The sequence below is a fragment of the Pleurodeles waltl genome, chromosome 4_1 (genome assembly GCF_031143425.1).
Source record: "Pleurodeles waltl isolate 20211129_DDA chromosome 4_1, aPleWal1.hap1.20221129, whole genome shotgun sequence".
Lineage (NCBI taxonomy): Eukaryota > Metazoa > Chordata > Amphibia > Caudata > Salamandridae > Pleurodeles > Pleurodeles waltl.
The window spans coordinates 251,996,021-252,017,263 of NC_090442.1; the positions used below are offsets into that span (position 1 = coordinate 251,996,021).

Consider the following 21,243-nt stretch of genomic DNA (forward strand, 5'->3'; position numbering starts at 1 on the left):
TCTGTGCAGAGTAGTTGCTGGTGATTGAAGCTTTTTCAGGCAAGTGAGCGGTATAGTTTTTGAATTTATAACTCTTACTTTATTACTTATCTTACACAGTGCTGGTTGTTGGTGGTGCATTTTTTCCAGTTAATTTTCATAGGAAAGATCATGGCTAGCCGCAGGATGACCGCTCAGCAGGTGGTTGGTATGCTTTTTGAGTCATTGTCTGATCATGATTATGAGACGGACTCTGCATCTGAGGCAGAGGAGGAAGTGAGAGATTCTGGCAGTGAAGTTTCTGTCGGAGAGGAATCTTCTGATGAGGAAGCCACACTCAGTGCAGATGAAGGGCCCGTTTTAGAGGAGGACACTGATGTGCCATTAGTGCAGCAACCTGGGGCTGAAAGGTTTCCCGTTAGAAGACCTGAACTCTGGGTTGCCCCAAACATGGAGCAGCCAGAGTTGCCTGCCTTTACTGGTCTCCCGAGGTGTAGAGTCAATACAGAGAACTTTTTGCCTGTCAATTTCTTTGAGTTATTTGTGGATGATGTGTTTTTGGAAGAGATTGTTGAGCAGACTAATTTGTATGCAGAGCAGTATTTGAGGGACAACGCTACTAGACTTAGGCCACACTCTAGAGCTACCCAGTGGATTCCCACAAATCTGGAGGAGATGAAAAGGTTTTTGGGTTTGACTCTTTTGGTGGGGTTGATAAGGAAGCCGTCACTGGCTTCTTATTGGTCTACTAGTCCCTTGATGGCAACAGCTATATTTCCTGCAACCATGAGTCGTAATCGGTATTTGCTTCTTCTTAGGATGCTGCATTTTATTGGCAATGCATTAGCCTTGCCACAAGATCACCCTGATTCTGGCCGTCTTTTTAAGATTAGGCCTGTCCTTGATCATTTTGTAGATCGATTTTCAGAGATCTATGTTCCAGGCAAAGAAATAGCTGTGGACGAGTCGTTGGTCCTCTTTAAGGGTCGTTTGGTTTTTAGGCAGTACATTCTAAAAAGAGGGCACGATATGGAATTAGATTGTATATTCTGTCTGCAAGTAGTACAGGATATGTGTATAATTTCCGTGTCTACACTTGTAGGGATTCCAGTATTGACCCCCCTAGTTGTCCTCCCACTTTTGGAGTTGCTGAGAAAATTGTGTGGGAACTTGGTAGACGACTGTTCAACAAAGGTCACCATTTGTATGTAGATAACTTCTACACTGGAGTGCAGCTGTTCAAGGAATTGTTTAGAGTGGACACTGTTGCTTGTGGCACAATTCGTTGTAACCGGAAAGGCAATCCAAGGGAGCATGTCTGTAAAAAACTTGAGAGGGGACAGTGCAGTGCTTTGTGGAATGATGAGCTAATAGCTTTGAAATTTTCAGACAGGAGGGATGTCTACATGCTAAGTACCATCCATGATGAGAGTACTTCCCCTGTGACTGTTTAGGGCCAGGTTGCTGAAGTGCGCAAACCTGTGTGCATTTTAAATTATAATAAGCACATGGGAGGTGTAGATAGAGTTGATCAAAGGTTGGAACCTTATACTGCTATTCGTAAGTCTTACGTTTGGTATAAGAAGTTAGCAATTCACCTCTTCCACTTAGCAACTTTTAATGCTTTCATTGTGTTTAAGGATAGGTTTTCAGAATCAAAGATGACATTTGTGAAATTTCAGGAGTCAGTGATAGAGAGCCTTATTGTGATGAACAGGCCAGAGTTCCTAGAGAAGCAGTGGTGGAGGATGTGGCTAGATTGAAAGATCGCCACTTTGCTGAGCACATTCCTCCCACACCCAAAAAAGCCTTTCCAGCTAAGAAATGTAGAGTGTGTTTTCGAAGAGGTATCCTGAGGGAGACTCAAATGTACTGCCCAGATTGTCCTTCAAAGCCTGGGCTGTGTGTGGGTGGTTGTTTTAAGAATTACCACACCCAGAAGAATTACTGGGAACAGCCATGAGTGTAAACTGACTGTTTTGTATTTTCATGTGTTCAGTTTCATGGTTGGCATTTCTGTCATGTCCTTAGTTAGAGCTTTTGTGTTTGTAGTTTTGTAATTATTTCTAATTAGTTAGTGGTTTCTTTGTTTAAAAAAAAAAAAAGTGATGCCATTGTGTGTTGAGTGGCGCTTGGCTGACGGTGTACATAGTGGACATATTGACTTGGTGTTGGCTACTGCAACACACTGCCAGCCAAACACCAGTCCACACACTCCCATCAGCTGGTGTGATTGCTGTATCAGGCATGTGGGCGTATGTAAGTGATGGGCCCTTGAGTGGCACTGTCTGTCGATGCGAGTGTTGCAATGTGCTGGGCCCGTGGCTGGCGGCGTGAAAGGTCTTGTGCATGTCATGTATGAAAGGTGTGTGAATGGACTGTAAAGTGGTTGGTGCCTTGCCGTGGCTTTACAGCTCACGAGCTGTGAGTCATTGGTTCAGTTTTTTTGGCCTTTCAGTTATCAACAGTGCATTTAATTTTTGTGAAATCTCTTGTTAATAAAATTTGATCCACTGAACCATCACTCACCCTCGTGCCAAATCCAACCAGTATGTGTGGTAAAAATGACAAAACCTGCTCCGCTGTAATCAGGCGTTGCAGCACACCTGTAACATGCTAGGTGCCTCGGGTGGGACCCCGATGATGAAGCATGCCACCAACTTAGTTGGTGGGTGAGGGGTCTTTTTAACATAACCTAAGTGCATTTCTTTTCACAGTTTTAGTGCTTGGAACATCACATAAGTATGTGGGCACACCAAAATGATCTATTGCAAAACTACCTGTGTTTGAAGGGTGGGCACCTATGGTTTTGGTCCCGGGTGCGGCCTTCATCTAGGGAAACCTACCAAACCCAGACATGTTTTAAAAATAGACACCCCAAGGAGGTGTGGCTTGCCTGGATCCCCCAACATTTTCTTACCCAGACTCCTCGGCAAACCTCACAATTTGCATAAAAAATCATATTTTCCTCACTTTTCTTTGTAGGATCACCGCTGTGGCACAAATTTCCTACCACCCAGCGTTCCCCTCAGTCCCCCAAGTAAAATGATACCTCATTTGCATGGGACCCCAAAGCAGTCAGCCTAAAAGATGTATAAAAGAAAAATATGTGCTTATCAACTCACTGTGATATTCCCTCAATCTCTACAAGTTTTTGGCCTTTTTCTGTTGCAGGCACCTGGCCCACCCCCACAAGTGAGGTACCATTTTAATCAGGAGACTAGGGTGAACGCTGAGTGGAAGGAAATTTATGGCTCCTCTCAGATTCCAGAACTTTCTGTCACGGAAATGAGAGGAAAAAGTGTTTTTTTGGCCAAATTTTGAGGTTTGCAAAGGATTCTGGGTACCAGAACCTGGTCAGAGCCCCACAAGTCACCCCATCTTGTATTCCCCTAGGTGTCTAGTTTTCAAAACTGTGCAGGTTTGCAAGGTTTACCTAGGTGCCGGCTGAGCTAGAGGCCAAAATCCACAGCTAGGCACTTTGCAAAAAACAGCTCTGTTTTCTTTGTGAAAATGTGATGTGTCCACGTTGTGTTTTGGGGCTTTTCCTGTTGCGGGCGCTAGGCCTACCCCCACAAGTGAGGTACCATTTTTATCAGGAGATTTGGGGGAACGCTTGGTGGAAGGAAATTTGTGGCTCCTCTCAGATTCCAGAGCTTTCTGTCACCGAAATGAGAGGAAAAAGTGTTTTTTGGGCCAAATTTGGAGGTTTGCAAAGGATTCTGGGTAACAGAACCTGGTCATAGCCCCACAAGTCACCCCATCTTGGATTCCCCTAGGTGTCTAGTTTTCAAAAATGTGCTGCTTTGCTAGGTTTCCCCAGATGCCGGCAAAGCTAGAGGCCAAAATCCACAGGTAGGCAGTTTGTAAAAAACACCTCTCTTTTCTGTGGAATATGTGATGTGTCCACGTTGTGTTTTGGGGCATTTCCTTTCGCGGGCACTAGGCCTAGCCCCACAAGTGAGGTACCATTTTTATCGGGAGACGTGGGGGAACACTGGTTGGAAGGAAATTTGTGGTTCCTCTCTGATTCCAGAACTTTCTGTCACCGAAATTAGAGGAAAAAGTGTTTTTTTGGCCAAATTTTGAGGTTTGCAAAGGATTCTGGGTAACAGAACCTGGTCAGAGCCCCACAATTCACCCCATCTTGGATTCCCTTAGGTGTCTAGTTTTCAAAACTGCGCAGGTTTGCTAGGTTACCCAAGGTGCCGGCTGAGCTAGAGGCGGAAATCCACAGCTAGGCACTTTGCAAAAAACAGCTCTGTTTTCTTTGTGAAAATGTGATGTGTCCACCCCATCTTGGATTCCCCTAGGTGTCTAGTTTTCAAAAATGCGCTGGTTTGCTATGTTTCCCCAGATGCCGGCTGAGCTAGAGGCCAAAATCCACAGCTAGGCACTTTGCAAAAAACAGCTCTGTTTTCTTTGTGAAAATGTAATGTGTCCACCCCATTTTGGAATCCCCTAGGTGTCTAGTTTTCAAAAATGCGCTGGTTTGCTATGTTTCCCCAGATGCCGGCTGAGCTAGAGGCCAAAATCCACAGGTAGGTAGTTTGTAAAAAACACCTTTGTTTTCTGTGGAAAAATTTGATGTGTCCACGTTGTGTTTTGGGGCATTTCCTTTCGCGGGCGCTAGGCCTACCCCCACAAGTGAGGTACCATTTTTATCGGGAGACTTGGGGGAACGCTGGGTGGAAGGAAAGTTGTGGCCCTTCTCAGATTCCAGAACTTTCTGTCACCGGAATGAGAGGAAAAGGTGTATTTTTTGGCCACATTTAGAGGTTTGCAAAGGATTCTGGGTAACAGAACCTGGTCAGAGCCCCACAAGTCACCCCATCTTGGATTCCCCTAGGTCTCTAGTTTTCCAAAATGCTCAGGTTTGCTAGGTTTCCCTAGGTGCCGGCTGAGCTAGAGGCCAAAATCCACAGCTAAGCACTTTGCAAAAAACAGCTCTGTTTTCTTTGTGAAAATGTGATGTGTCCACGTTGTGTTTTGGGGCATTTCCTGTCGCAGTTGCTAGGCCTATACACGCAAGTGAGGTACCATTTTTATCGGGAAACATGGGGGAACACAGAATAGCAAAACAAATGGTATTGCCCCTTGTCTTTCTCTACATTTTGTCCTTCCAAATGTAAGACAGTGTGTAAAAAATACATCTATTTGTGAAATGCCCTGTAATTCACATACTAGTATAGGCACCCCGGAATTCAGAGATGTGCAAATAACCACTGCTTCTCAACACCTTATCTTGTGGCCATTTTGGAAATACAAGGATTTTTTTTGTACCTATTTTTCACTTTTTATATTTCAGCGAATGAATTGCTGTATACCCGGTACAGAATAAAAACCCATTGCAAGGTGCAGCTCATTTATTGGCTCTGGGTACCTAGGGGTCTTGATGAACCTACAAGCCCCTATATATCCCCGCAACCAGAAGAGTCCAGCTGACGTAACGGTATATTGCTTTAAAACATCTGACATCGCAGGAAAAAGTTACAGAGTAAAACGTGGAGAAAAATGGCAGTTTTTTTTACCTCAATTTCAATATTTTTTTATTTCAGTTGTTATTTTCTGTAGGAAACACTTGTAGGATCTACACAAATGACCCCTTGCTGAATTCAGAATTATGTCTACCTTACAGAAATGTTTAGCTTTCTGGGATCCAGCATTGGTTTCTCACCCATTTCGGTCACTAACTGTAAGGAGGCTGAAAGCACAAAAAATAGTAAAAATGGGGTATGTCTTGGTAAAATGTCAAAATTGTATTGAAAAATTGTGTTTTTTAATTCAAGTCTGCCTGTTCCTGAAATCTGGGAAGATGGTGATCTTGCCACCGCAAACCCTTTGTTGATGCCATTTTCAGGAAAAAAAAAACACGAGCCACCTTCTGCAGCCCATTTTCCCATTTGTTTGAAAAAAAAATCATTTTCACTGTATTTTGGCTAATTTCTTGGTCTCCTTCAGGGGAACCCACAAAGTCTGGGTATCTATGGAATCCCTAGGATGTTAGAAAAAAAGGACGCAAATTTTGCATGGGTATCTTATGTGAACAAAAAGTTATGAGGGCCTAGGAACGAACTGCCCCAAATAGCCAAAAAAAGGCTCGGCACAGGAGGGGAAAAGGCCTGGCAGCGAAGGGGTTAACTTTCCAACATCGTCCTTCTTAGAGTAAGGATTTTTTTCTCTCTCAAGTTGCCATACTACAAATCTTCCTTATTAGCGAATAAAACTTTTTTCCACAGAATTTCATTTACATTCTCATCCCAGTTGACATTGGAATATTTTGGTATGTTGAGACGTAACAACTTTATATCCCTATTATAGTTTAATATCTTTTTTTTCTATTCCATGGGTTTCAACGATCCCACAATTTCTTATGTTGATATAACTATTTGGGCTCATCAAATAATATATAGCAATATCAAAAAGGCATTGACTAAATACACATTAAAAGCTCAAATGAAAAATTACAAGTATACAACAGCACCTCCAACCCTTTCTACCTGCGATGCTCCCTCAAAGACACTGTTATAGGTAATTACCAAAAGAAGCCACAATTTACCTTCTGGACGGGTGAATTCCCTGAAGGTCGGCAGGGAGATTACCGTATTGGAGATTGTATGAACCGGATCCAGCATACAGTTGTTATCATTTGGCCGACAAGACTTCACACAGCGAACAGTGTCCGTTCTTTCATGCCTGACGCAAGGAAGTAAAGAAGATCAGCAACGTTTATATTACAGACATAATCATAGCTGCCAAGTTTTTAGATTGCTATGTATGACATTTTCATAATTTCAGTGTAATTAGGAGTGACATTTCAACGACTACGAGTGACACTTTCTCTGGAGCAAAATCAAGTAATGAAGACAAGGGAAATATATAAATATCAGAAATTACACCCATTTGAACAACGAGAAACTGTTGGGGCTGGCAAGTGCACTCCACTCTGCATCTTTCCACCTGCGGTCCGCATGGCAGAAGGAACATGGCATTCACTCCTGCCTGTTGAAAGCAATGCCATGTTTGGTGCCATGGTTTGAGTAAGGGGTGCTTTTGTACGATAATTAGGCGGGTGTGTAGTTTTGTGTTTAAGTCTTCAAATCTCTGTGGTTTACTTGGCTTGGGATGAGAGTTTCTGTTATAGTCGGTTACATATTTCTTGAAATAACAAGAATACTATACCTCCCATTGTACACCAGTTCCTTCTTATGGCCTTTGATAAACAGTACTCAGAACTTAGCTAGCAACACGAGAAACAAACTTCACGGTTGTATCGCACTTCACAACATGGTTCTTTCGTGTGACAATCTCAGGCATTGCGGGAAAATGACCAAAAATTGGGTTTTTTAACTAGTGATGCGTGGCACTTGGCAGGGCTGCATAACTTGGGCAGCATTTTTTCAAATAATGCACAGTAAAATACTTTCTTAGGTTTGCTGATAGGCTGCATCTATATAAAACCAAATCAAGGGCAGAAAAAATATATATTATTAGTGGAGGTGTTAGAGCAGGTGTTTTGGTAAAACATATTAATGAGTATTCATGTATTCTGAGTAATGGATTTGTGAAGATAATGTATTAATCTAGAGAAAAATAATGCACACATTTGAAAGTATGACCTCATGAGTGGCTGCCAACGTTCCTGAAGTGTGCTTATTAATGGCTTATTAATATGATAATAAAATGTCTGCTTAGAGAATTAAATTGTGATTTTCCACTGTGCTGACCAAATGTGCTCGTAGCTAAAAGTTTTTCTCATGAGAACTGCTTGCTAGAATATGCTGTTCTTGCGACTGCAACACTGTAAATGTGGTGTGTGTAAGAATGACTTTCTCAGGAGAGAATAATGACCATACTGACTAGAGTATAAGCTGCAACAACATTGTTACCTGACGAGCCGGATGACGAGAACGGGACAAGAGGAGCCAGTCATCGACAAGTGAATAGTGTGCTAGTAGAAACTGTAGATTTCAAGTTTTAGTTTTATTGGACAAAGTGTGAACATGCGATCCCTTGACCAATAGGGAATTGGGAAGTAGTTTTAGGAAATCTAACTTAGCCAGACTGCATAGAGGGAAGATACAGTCATTATTTTCTTGAGCATCTTGACAAGAGACGTGCCTAACTTTACTGCTTAGAGATGTTACGTTATCTGAACTTTTATGCTGAATCTTGATGACTTGCTGGCCAAACTGATGTCCTGATGATGAAGCCTGTCACAGCTTGCTGATCCAAACGGAGGATAGGCATATCAACTATGAGATTGTTTGCTATGTCTATTTGCTTTTCCTTCTAGGTACCAACCATGCTAATTTAATAGAGCCATAGTTAGATGTTGTTTTCAAATTTGTGTTGACTAAATTGTTTTGCATGAAGCCCAACATGCTGATGCTAATCTGGTGTTAGTTAGGGTCCTCACTAATGAAAGTCGCTATGTGGAGTAACAATTGATGTATTTTCTTTGCTGAATCTAAATGTATGTGATATTGTTTGCACAATTGTTCTTCTTATTAATTTGCACTGTAACTTTAGAATGTGTAGTAGGTCAAGCTTTGATTAGATTTTGCTTCTTTCGATGCTTTGGATTGCCAGTGTGGTTCTTATATATTTATCATTTAATATTGAGATTATCTTACTTGATATTAGCATTGCTAATATAGGGAAATAAATATTCTAACGTTTACCTAAAGGTGTGGTTATTCGTGACTGAAAGGTCATGGTGTGTGATAGTTACTGACTCCAATTGATTACTAATGTTATTGATTATCATTGATTATTAAGGTTATTGATTATTGATCTGCATGTACTGGGTATATGGTGGAAACATCTTAAATGCGAGTCAAAAGGTTCATTGACCTATTCACGTCCCCTTGTAAGTTTACTTATTAAGGTCCAACGCACCAACAGAGATGGTAGCAGAGGATGGTGTGTCTCCTTAAGAGCCCATTGTAGAAGCCCGGTACATGGTACTGAGAAATAACAGGTATTCACAGAGATACTAACAGCTTGATGGTTCATCTCCTTAAGAGCTCATCATAGATGCCCAGAGAGAGGTAGCAGAATATTTGGTCTCAGTGATTCTAAACAAGAAATAACAGATTTTCCCAGAGATGGTAGTAGCTTGATGATCTCAGAGTTCATTATTACGGAGATTTGGATTTTATTTTTCAATTATACAAATTGGAGAGAAAATGTGCCCCTATGTCCTGAAATGACTTTCCCAGAATCTTGGAGCCCACCAATAGTTGTTTGAGGATGTTCTCAGCGTTCTAGTGAGTGTGAATTTAGTAGGATTTGCACTTGTACAACTTATGCAAATCGCAAGGGAATTGTGATGTTTGTGAGGGTTTAGGGAGTTTGTGTACTCCAAATGAAGTTGTAGAAGGAGTGTGCGTACTCCGCAGTGTGACAGTAGGGAAGTCATCGAACTTCACATGTGTGTGGCGCTTTGTGCTCAAAACATTTCCACATGGCTATTGATGTACGGACCCTGCGTGGTTTAAGACTCCGGAGTATATTGAAAAGTGTATGAGACACTTGGTTTTTGTTGTAATTTGTCTGGTTTAATAGGTTGATCAGGTGTGAGTCAAAGTGAGTGAAAGAAAATTTCGACTGAGATCTGTCGAGTTCTATGTGCACCAGGACAGACCCACTGATCAGTTGAGAGTAAAATTTACGGGTCGAATTTTGCTTACGAATCAGGGAGACCAAGAAAGCAGGAGTAACTCCAAGAGTGAGAGCCATCAGTGAAAAATCCGTAAAGTTTCTAAAGCGATTGTGTTACCTTACCTGTAGTAAACCGGCAATTTTGGTTTTGATTTTGGTTAGTGCTCACAATATTTTGCAATAGTTTAGTGTGAATCGAAGTTTGGGAGGACAAGCCACAAGACTTTGTCACCCACAGTACGTGTGAGTGTGACGTCATTGTAGCAGAACTGGGATAGGATGGTTAGTGAGAAGGGTCACACACGGATTGGCAGCTATCCATGAGGTAATTGGTTGAGAAAGTGGGTGAAGAGAATTCTGGGATTAAAAGTCACTTCCTGATTTCATTTTGAATAACATAAAGGTCGAAAAGATGAACATTTTCAAAGCTTTAAAAAGTGCTTTAGGGGGGATACAGACATTATAATGAGCATAGGGGAAATTACACTGCCAGAAGGTACACCAGCTTATATTGTAATGGAAGAGAAGGGTGTCGCTCCAGGTCTTTGGGTAAAGCAATGTTGCAAAGCAACAGAGAAAGATGGGAGCTTAGCGTTTCCTGATAATGGAACATTCAATTTGAGGAGCCTAGAGCATTTGAGGAGGGTGTTGTATGATCATAAACCTTCTCCGAGACAGCACGATTTGAGGGATTAGCGATCTTCGAGCTAGTAGCCAGACAGGAACAGAAATTTGAGAGGGGAATGGGTAAGGGAGAGAAGACACTAGCGGAGGCTAGATGGGATCATGCTCAGAAATTTTGGCAAACCAAGACTTTACAGGGGATCAAGTTGTTTCCAGCAATCACGCAGGGCAGTGAGAAAGATGGAAGGAAAGCTACTAGAAAGACTAATAAAAGCCCTTCCGATAGCAGGGAGGCTAAAAATTCTTCGACAGTGGAGGAAGAATCAGATGATGATGAATTCATTTTACAGTTATTGAGAAATCATCCGCCACCATATGCAGCACTAAGAGTATTCCGAGGACTAGTGCTGATCCTTCAGCTCCAACACAGGTTAATGGGACAGCGAGTCCAGTGCAGGTTAAAACTAGCCCGATGAAGAGTAGTCTTAATGCACCTACTACTCCAGTAGTACAAAATCAGGTGCCACAGCAGAATGTCCATAGTTTTCCTGGAACCAATGTTGTTTTAGACAGAGCCGACCCCACTCTTACTGCTGCAGGTGCAGCCACAGGTAATGCCAAGACTCACACCAAAAACAGGGACAGATGTGTCTGCACTGATGAATCCGAACAATGGAGTTACTCTCCCACAGAACTTAGGTGTCAGACCAAGCCCAGATGCTGTATCTGTACCTATTACTATAGGTCCAGCTGTGCCATTATTTGCGCAAGAAAAACCTAGTGTAAGGGAACAGGGAGTCCTGAATCAGAATGCAATGAGGGGAGGACTTTATGAGAACATTCGAGTAGTCTCCTGTGGGACAGACTTTTGACAGGTACAGATCTTTGTTAGATCTTAGTCTGTTCGGAGTTCCTCCGGATATTGTGATAGGATCAAACATTAGTCAGGCCCTGAAATTATTGACACCGCAGGCTCTGAATAGAGTTATGCAACAGGTATCACCTGTCCAAGCCAGCAACATTTCGTTGCAGGGGTTGACAGCCCAGCAATTGACTGAATGGTTGGACAAGCTGAATAGCCCGCAGAGTGTTCGTAAGGGAGAGGAGTACTTGAACTACGCTAGGTTAAGCATGGAAGCAGACAAGCTCATTGAGTGAACTATGGGTGTGAACAGGTTACAGTCCTACACAGAAGCAGAATTGAGGTATGTGTACCCGAAGATTACGAGGGAAGTGAGCAATGTGCACCAAAGGTAGCAGACCTGGCAGAGAAATATGGCACAGACATAGAAAAAACAAAGCATTTGAAAAGGAGTTACAGTTTAGATTTTGAGACTAAAGATTTTGAACACAGGAGATCTGCCAGAATGAAGGCACACCTTAGGAAATTGCTTCAAAGTGCTCAGACTTGAGGAGCCTTAGACAAGTTGGAAGGCAGATGGGTAAAGAAAAGAGATAAAAGAAAAAGATTCTATGGAGCGGACTTCAAATTTGCAGCAGGACAAGGATCCTGTGAAAATGTTACCAATGAGAGCAATTCCAAGAGGGAATTTTTATCACGTCCCTTGGAGCAGAAGTGACATTCTGTCATTTTCAAATGATTATCCAAAATTGAGAGAGAAGCCAGTAGAATGGTACCAGCAGGCAGACAGGCTTGGGAAACTTGCAAAGTGCCTGTGGGAGGATTTGAACACTTTATTAGAGACAGTGGTTCAAGCTGACTTGTGGATGGAATGTAAGAGGAATGTAGACTGGCCAACAAAAGAACCAGAGAGAGATCACATTACAGGTGTGCCGTCTCCTGAAGTAATGAAATCTTATTACAAGGTGATTGAATTTTGAAAAAAAAAAATTTCGCCCAAAAATACTGACTGGCAGAAAATTGACAGGAGAGCTCAGGAAGCAAAAGCCGATACATGCATATTATGAGAGACTTTTGCAGGCATTCTAGCATTACAGTGGTACAGAGACAATGGAGCCAAAAGACATGATTCATTTTGTGTTCAGGTTTGTGGAAAGGATTGAGACCTGAAATAAGCCAGATGATTAAGAGTCATTTGATTTGCTGGCAGGCAAAACCGATTGATGAGGTGTTGCGGTATGCAAAGTACTGTAGTGATGAGATTGAGTTGAAGCAAAGAAAGCTGAAAGAGAAGTTGATGGTGATGCAGATTAAAGCTGCACAGACAGGCATACAGGGAAATTTTCCACAGCAGCTTCAACAGCAGCAGCAGGGAAATAAGGTATTTCAAACCCAGATGAGAGGTAGAGGTTGCAGAGGTAATGCGAATTGTGCTCCAGACTTGGGTAGTGTAGTAGTTAAGAATGATGAGCAGGGAATGAAGAAATTGATACCTTGTCACGCTTGCGGAGAAATCAGACATTGGAAACAGGAGTGTCCGATGATGCTGCAGGAAGATGTCATTCAGCAAACCTTTGATGTCAATTAGTTCCAAAACACGAGAGGACCGAGAATGAGAGGTCCTAATCCAAATTTTCAAAATAATCTGATTCAAATGCAGAATTTTCAACCCATGCAGCAGGTGCAAATGCCACCTGTACAGATGACACAGTTGCAGCGAATGCAACAGCAGGTTCCCATGGTACCTAGACAGCAAATCCAAATACCTCCATCCCCAATGGAACAGCAGCAGGTGATGCTTCCTCAACAGGTCACAGGTCAGAGGCTTAACCAAAGTAATAACACAGTGCTCAAATTCCCGTTACACAGTGAGAATGGAGTAAATGATGATTGGGTGAGTGAAAGTTCAGATGAGGAAGAGTGTGTGCTTGCAGCTTCCTTAGAAGTAGCTCAGAAAGGTCCCTATGTGAAAGGAAAGGTCATGGGTCACATAGTTTCATTCTTGGTTGACACAGGAGCTATACGCTCTACAGTAGGATCTGTTGAAGTTCCAAACGTGCCCCTTTCAGGAAAGACAGTTCAGATTGTAGGAGTGGCGAATCAGTATTTGACTAACCCAATTACAGATCCAGTACAACTTAAAATTGGCAACTTTCACGGATTGCACAAATGTGTAGTCTGTGATTCAAGTCCGGTATCCCTACTGGGAAGAGACTTGCTGTGCAAAACAAGATGCTTGGTTACTTGTTCATTGACGGAATCGAGATACAAATAGTGATAATGAGGATGACCCAGCTCCTGAGACAGAGTGTAAAACTACAAATGAAGAATACCCACTGATTGATGTTTTTCCCAGTGTTCACAACAAAGGAGCTTCATCCTGACTTACAGGGAACAGTTAAAGGGAAAGTGCGGGATCTGACAGGGAAGGAGATACGTCTGGTAAAGGGAGTTGAGCCAGATGAAGTTTATGTAAAGCCGAGTGCAATTTTTTCCCCAAACTCCCCAGTACCATATGCCACAAGATGTCCTTACGTAGGTCACCCAAATAATTGCAGAATTTGTGAAACAAGGGGTTCTGAAGGAAGTGTTGAGCAGTTCATGTAATTCACTGATGATGAGTCTGAAAAAGCCCTGTGGGAAAGTTCGAATTGTCCAGGATTTGAGAAAAATAAATTACATTGTGATCAATTGTTGCCCCATGGTATCTGATCCAGCTGTGATGATATTTCAGATTCCATGTGAGTGGTTTACTGTCATTGATTTGTCGCGAGCCTTCTTTTCTGTGCCTCTTCATGTGGACAGACAATTTCTCTTTTGTTTCAAATTTTTGGACTGAGTTTACTGTTGGTGTCGAATTCCTCAAGGGTTTTCAGAGTCACCTTCCATATTCAATCAGATCTTGAAAAATAATTTGGAGTCTTAGGAATTGCCTTTCCAATAGACCTTGGTACAGTACATTGATGACTTGTTGATTGCGTCCAAAACAAGGAACAAGTGAAAGTATGATATGATTGCCTTACTGAACCATTTGGGAAATATTGGTCATAACGTGTCTCCACTTAAATTGCAATACTGTCAGAAAGAAGTGAAATACTTGGGTCACCAGATTGAGAAGCGGTCGAGAAAGATATCCAGAGAAAGGTTCACAACCATATTGCAGATGAATTCCCCGACCACACAGAGAGATGTCAGGATGTTTCTAGGGATGGTAGGCTATTGTCACCAATGGAGTCCCAATTTTTCAGTCATTTCAAGACCATTGCCGAAGCTGACTCATAAAGAAGTTACCAATCCCATAGTATTAGACTGAGCTGGAATGAAAGCGTTTATTGAATTGAGAGAGAGTTTGTGCAAAGCTCCTGCTTTGGGTAAGCCTGACTACACTACACCTTTCACATTGTTTTGTCATAAACGTGATGCATGTTCTTTGTCTGTCTTGATGCAGGCCCATGGAGGTGTAAACCGCCCAGTAGCCTATTTTTTCAGCTACTTTAGACCCAGTTGCAGCAGCCTTACCAGTTTGTTTGTGTGCAGTTGCAGCAGTTGGACGGAGCCTCACTCAGTGTAAAGGTGATGGAGCATCCCTTAACTATTATGGTCCATCACTCCATTGAGATCCTACTTACACATTTGAAAACCCAATATTTAACAGGTGCTGGATTGACCAGATATGAGATGAATATCCTAAGGTCACTGTAAGGAAATGGCTCCCTGTTGCAGTTACCCCCCACGTTTTGCCTGATACTGATGCTGACTTGACTGAGAAGTGTTCTGGGACCCTGCTAACCAGGCCCCAGCACCAGTGTTCTTTCAGCTAAAATGTACCATTGTTTCCACAATTGGCATACCCCTGGCACACAGATAAGTCCCTTGTAAAAGGTGCCAGTGGTACCAAGGGCCCTGTGACCAGGGAAGGTCCCTAAGGGCTGCAGCATATGTTGTGCCACCCTAAGGGACCCCTCACCTAACACATGCACACTGCCATTGCAGATTGTGTGTGTTGGTGGGGAGAAAAAGGCAAAGTCAACATGGCATCCCCCTCAGGATGCCATGCACACAAAATGCTGCCTGTGGCATAGGTAAGTCACCCCTCTAGCAGGCCTTACGGCCCTATGGCAGGGTGCACTATACCACAGGTGAGGGCATAGCTGCATGAGCAATATGCCCCTATAGTGTCTAAGTCTATTCTTAGACATTGTAAGTACAGTGTGGCCATATTAACTATATGGTCTGGGAGTTTGTCAAAAACAAACTCCACAGCTCCATAATGGCTACACTGAATACTGGGAAATTTGGTATCAAACTTCTCAGAATAATAAACTCACACTGATGCCAGTGTTGGATATATAAAAAAATGCACACAGAGGGCATCTTAGAGATGCCCCCTGTATTTTACCCAATTGTTCAGTGCAGGACTGACTGGTCTGTGCCAGCCTGCTGCTGAGAGATGAGTTTCTGACCCCATGTGGTGAAGGCCTTTGTGCTCTCTGAGAACAAAAACAAAAGCCTGCTCTGGGTGGAGGTGCTTCACACCTCCCCCCTGCAGGAACTGTAACACCTAGCAGTGAGTCTCAAAGGCTCAGGCTTCGTGTTACAATGCCCCAGGGCACTCCAGCTAGTGGAGATGCCTGCCCCCTGGACACAGCCCCCACTTTTGCTGGCAAGTCCAGAGGAGATAATGAGAAAAACAAGGAGGAGTCACCCACCAGTCAGGACAGCTCCTACGGTGTCCTGAGCTGAGGTGACCCCTGCTTTTAGAAATCCTCCATCTTGATTTTGGAGGATTCCCCCAATAGGAATAGGGATGTGTCCCCCTCCCCTCAGGGAGGAGGCACAAAGAGGGTGAAGCCACCCTCAAGGACAGTAGCGATTGGCTACTGTGCTCCCAGACCTAAACACACCCCTAAATTTAGTATTTAGGGGCTCCCCAGAACCAAGGAAACTAGATTCCTGCAACCTGAAGACGAAGAAGGACTGCTGACCTGAAGCCCTGCAGAGAAGACGGAGACACCAACTGCTTTGGCCCCAGCCCTACTGGCCTGTCTCCCCACTTCAAGAAAAACTGCAACAGCGACGCGTCCCCCAGGGTCCAGCGACCTCTGAAGCCTCAGAGGTCTACCCTGCATCTAAAAGGACCAAGAACTCCCGAGGACAGCAGCCCTGTTCCACAAGGACTGCAACTTTGCAACAAAGAAAAAACTTTTAAAGACCAAACGTTTCCCGCCTGAAGCGTGAGACTTTCCACTCTGCACCCGACGCCCCCGGCTCGACCTGCGGAGAACTAACACTACAGGGAGGACTCCCCGGCAACTGCAACCCTGTGAGTAGCCAGAGTTTACCCCCCCTAAGCCCCTCCAGCGATGCCTGCAGAGGGAATCCAGAGGCTCCCCCTGACTGCGACTGCCTGCTTCAAAGAACCTGACGCCTGGTAAAGACACTGCACCCGCAGCCTCCAGGACCTGAAGGATTCGACCTCCAGTGCAGAAGCGACCCCCAGGTGGCCCTCTTCCTTGCCCAGGTGGTGGCTACCCCGAGGAGCACCCCCCCTTGCCTGCCTGCTTCGCTGAAGACCCCCCTGGGTCTCCCATTGAAACCTATTGCGAACCCGATGCTTGTTTGCACACTGCACATGGCCGCCCCCGTGCCGCTGAGGGTGTACTTTCTGTGCTGACTTGTGTCCCCCCCGGTGCCCTACAAAACCCCCCTGGTCTGCCCTCCGAAGTTGCGGGTACTTACCTGCTGGCAGACTGGAACCGGGGCACCCCCTTCTCCATTGAAGCCTATGTGTTTTGGGCACCACTTTGAACTCTGCACCTGACCGGCCCTGAGCTGCTGGTGTGGTAACTTTGGGGTGCCCTGAACCCCCAACGGTGGGCTACCTTGGACCCAACTTTGAACCCTGTAGGTGGTTTACTTACCTGCAAAACTAACAAATACTTACCTCCCCAGGAACTGTTGAAATGTGCACTAGTTTTAAAATAGCTTATTGCCATTTTTGCCAAAACTGTACATGCTATTTTGCTGATTCAAAGTTCCTATGATACCTGAGTGAAATACCTTTCATTTAAAGTACTGATTGTAAATCTTGAACCTGTGGTTCTTAAAATAAACTAAGAAAATATATTTTTCTATATAAAAACCTATTGGCCTGGAATTGTCTTTGAGTGTGTGTTCCTCATTTATTGCCTGTGTGTGTACAACAAATGCTTAACACTACCCTCTGATAAGCCTACTGCTCGACCACACTACCACAAAATAGAGCATTAGATTATCTCTTTTTGCCACTATCTTATCTCTAAGGGGAACCCTTGGACTCTGTGCATGCTATTTCTTACTTTGGAATAGTACATTCAGAGCCAACTTCCTACAGTCACCAAATGTGTCATTGTAAAGATGTACAGTGCTGAACCTGGCAACCTTACTTCCAAATGAAAATGTTGAAATTGAGAAATTGGAAGACATTGAGCAGGATTGTCTTGAAGTAACTGACTTGTGCACAAAACCGAGACCTGAAATTCGAGACTCCTGATTGGAAGAGAATGGCCAAATTATCTTTGTCGATGGTTCTTGTCTAAAAGCCAGTACAGGGACACTGAGAGCAGGATATGCTGTGTGCACAATTACTGGTATCCTGGAAGCTTCTGTAGTTTCGAGGAGCATATTTTGCACGAGTAGCGGAACTGGTTGCCCTTACTAAAGCGTGCCATGTTTCTGCCCAGCTAAAGTTTACCATCTACACGGATAGCCAGTATGGATTTGGAATAGTCCATGATTTTGTCCAGTGTGGTTACAGAAAGGTTTCATGACCTCTTCTGGTTCACCAGTGAGAAATGGTGAAAGAATTAAGGAACTATTGCATGCTATCCAAATGCCTGAAAAGATTGCAGTGGTGAAATGCAGTGCACATCTGAAGTCACAAGACTTTGTGTCAATGGGAAATGGATTTGCGGATCAAGTCGCAAGGGTTTGTGCAATGAACTGTATATCATTGAAAGATAAGTGGGAACCGTTACCTGAAGGAGATTAAACATGTCCGAGTTTTGCATTGAAGGTAATAGTTACATTGGAGGAATTGAAAATGTTGCAGAATAATGTTGACAGGGAGGAAAAATGTTCATGGAGTAAAATGAAATGTGTACAGCGACAAAATGAACCATGGGTTTCAGAAGAGGGTCAATTGGTCTTGCCTAATAGTCTGTTGTCTAAAATGGCTAGGTATTATCATGGTCGGCCACATGTTGGGAGGGATGCCATGATTTGTTTGTTCAATCATGATTGGTTCAATCCAAAGTTTAGACAGTCTGCTGAAGCAGTTCGCCATTGTTGCGTTATTTGCTAACAAATGAATGCGGGGAAAGGGACAGTGGTTAATTTGAGCCACATTGGAAGAGCAGGAGGTCTATTCAGCAGAATGTAAATTGATTTTATTGAGAGGCCTGTGTGTGGAGGTTTGAGATATGTGTTGGTTATTGTTTACATCTTTAGTCACTGGATTGAAGCGTGCCCTACAAAAAGAAATGACAGTCTCACAGTAGTGAAACTACTGCTTAGGGAACGGATACCACGTTTTGGGTTTTCGATCTCTTTAGAATCAGATAGGGGAAGTCATTTCAACAATTAAGTCATTAAATTACGGTGTGCAGCACTGAACATTGAGCAGAAGTTGCATTGTAGTTACCACCCTGAAGCACCAGGACTAGTGGAACAAATGAATGGTGCCTTGAAGTCAAGAGTTGCAAAGATGTGTGCGTCCACGAATCTGAAATTGCCCAACGCACTGCCTTTAGTTCTGATGACCATGAGAAACACACCCGACAGGAATACAGGATTGTCGCTGCTTGAGATCCTTATGGTCCGAGCCATGAGGTTGCCAGCAGTGCCTGCGAATGCACTTGTCAACATTACCGATGATATGGTGTTGGACTATTGCAATGAGTTCGCTCTTTCTCTCAGCAGGTGGAGGCCACCACACTGCCACCGATCCATGACCCAGGGCACAACCTGAGAGCCGGTCACTCGGTTGTTGTCAAGAAACACGTGAGGAAAACGTGTTTGGATCCTCGGTGGAAGGGTCCTTTCCAGGTGGCTCTGACAACTACCACAGCTGTAACATGCACTGGAGTTCCGAACTGGATCCATGCCAGCCACACGAAGAAAGTTGTGTGCCCGACTGATGAAGAAGCAGAGTTGTTGAGACAACGATATGACCTGTCTCAGAACCGGAAGGAGAAGAAAGAGGAACTGAGACGGGATCTGAGCCCGTTGAGGCCGGTCCAGTCACTCCTTTGAGAGACGAAGGAGAAGACCTCCAGGAAGGTGACGGTGAGTCTATCTCAATTGAGGCTAGTCAAAGGAGGGCTTTCCCAGAAGCAGAGGGTTTTGAGAGACAAACAGAACAGCTGCCAGACCCTGAGGGGGAAGGAGTTGAGGCGGATCAAAGTCATTGTGATCTGAGTCCTCCTGAACCAGTTGCAGGGCCATCTAGAGAAAACGCCACAGAGCATGGAGAAGTTCAACACTGAAAAGAACATTGACGAAGGGTCCACTGAAAGGAGATAAGTGGCTGGAGTCACAAGCAAAGAGAAAGGAAGCAGTTGTTGAGACAACAATCGAGGAAGAACTAGATACAACAAGGAGAGATCTAAGTGAAGGAGAATTGAATGGTGATCGAAAGTTGAAAAGAAAGAGAATAGCAAGTCGAAGATCCTCAGGTCCTGAATGGGCGTATGCAACTAAAAGTGAATGGCAGAAATAATTTTTGTCTTTTTCTTTTGATCAAGACATTCCAGGTCAATATTTTGGCGCTTAAAGGAGGCTAAAAAGCTGAACTGTTGAAACAATCTGAGAAAAGACAAAGAGGAAAAGACTGTTGAAAGTAACCGGAAAAGACTTTGATAACCTGATTTTGACAAAACTGCTAAACCGATTTTGACAAAGGATCCTGGAAGTGAGTCTGAAAGCTGTAAATAACTGCTGAAAGAAGATTTTAGTTTTTGATTTTTGCTGCAGTTTTTTAGCATTTTTCTTCTGCTTTCTGATGCTTTACAGATCATGAGTAACATTAGCCAACAGGGTAGGAATAATAGGTGCTGTAAATACATGAGTATTGGTTTGGCAATTGTATGTGTGATATTGTTTGCAATATTGATTGTGGGTATGACTGTTCTTCATGAGAGCAAAGCCAACCATACCTCCGTTTTTGAGACAACTACTGCCTTAACCACAATAGAGAAGTTTAGGTTAGATGAGAAGTATCTCCACAAGGGCATTAATGCACAAGGGGAACTTTCTTCTAATGCTTTCTATCGCTTGCTGAGTGAGTATGTTGAGATGATGGATGCAAAGAATTGTTATGTCTACACGCAGTTTCCTTCAACAGTTGAAGAAGGAGTACTTATCATAGTTTGCCTCTTACTTATGGGATAAGTTGTAGTCTGTTACTAACAAGGTTCTATAACCAAGAGCACATCCAGTACTTTTACTCCAACCACAACGCAGTGTTTTCGTTTGTCCCTATAATTAGGTATCTGATTAGAGTAGCTAAGGATAATGCCATAGTATTAATTAGAGGTTCTTTGAACCTACACTAAGCTTTGGCACAGCCTACGCTCACAGGAACAATCTAACATGCTTGCTTACACCTTTAGAAAAGAGCTTCTTAGATCACACAGATGACAGGAGAAAGGCATAGAAGGAGAAGTTAGGAAAGGGTTTAGAGAAAAGGACATACACGAATTATTATGCTTATAGTGCAATTAAAAAACAAGGGAAATTAGCTTTAAATGTACAACACATAGGGACGCTTTGTAGATATAAACCTAAATCTCACACTGACACTTTATTTGTGGGAACGAGTGAATGTAGACATGTGTTTTTGTTTCAGAGTAAACGGACATTTATGTTGAATGGACAGGATCCAGCAATTGCTAGGATATATTACATCTGTGATCCTTACGCTTATTACCGTCTTCCGAGGATGGTATTGGACATGTTATTTGGGGATAGTTTTCCTGGAGATATTTCAACTAGACGATTTAAATACATTTCGGAAAGTTACTGAATTATACCATATTAGACAGAGGAGAGAGTCTACTTCTTGGATAGTGGGA

The 21,243-nt window shown here is 43.2% G+C and overlaps 1 protein-coding gene across 2 annotated transcripts in view; it reads right to left on the reverse strand.

Annotated features, from left to right (window-relative positions):
• The window catches only part of FBLN1 (fibulin 1), a 766,403-nt gene that overhangs the window by 297,525 nt on the left and 447,635 nt on the right, over window positions 1-21,243 (reverse strand). For both annotated transcript variants that reach the window (XM_069228256.1, XM_069228253.1), the window contains exon 15: window positions 6,539-6,675. In XM_069228256.1, coding sequence (XP_069084357.1) covers window positions 6,539-6,675 — 137 coding nt within the window. The remainder of the gene's footprint in view (window positions 1-6,538; window positions 6,676-21,243) is intronic.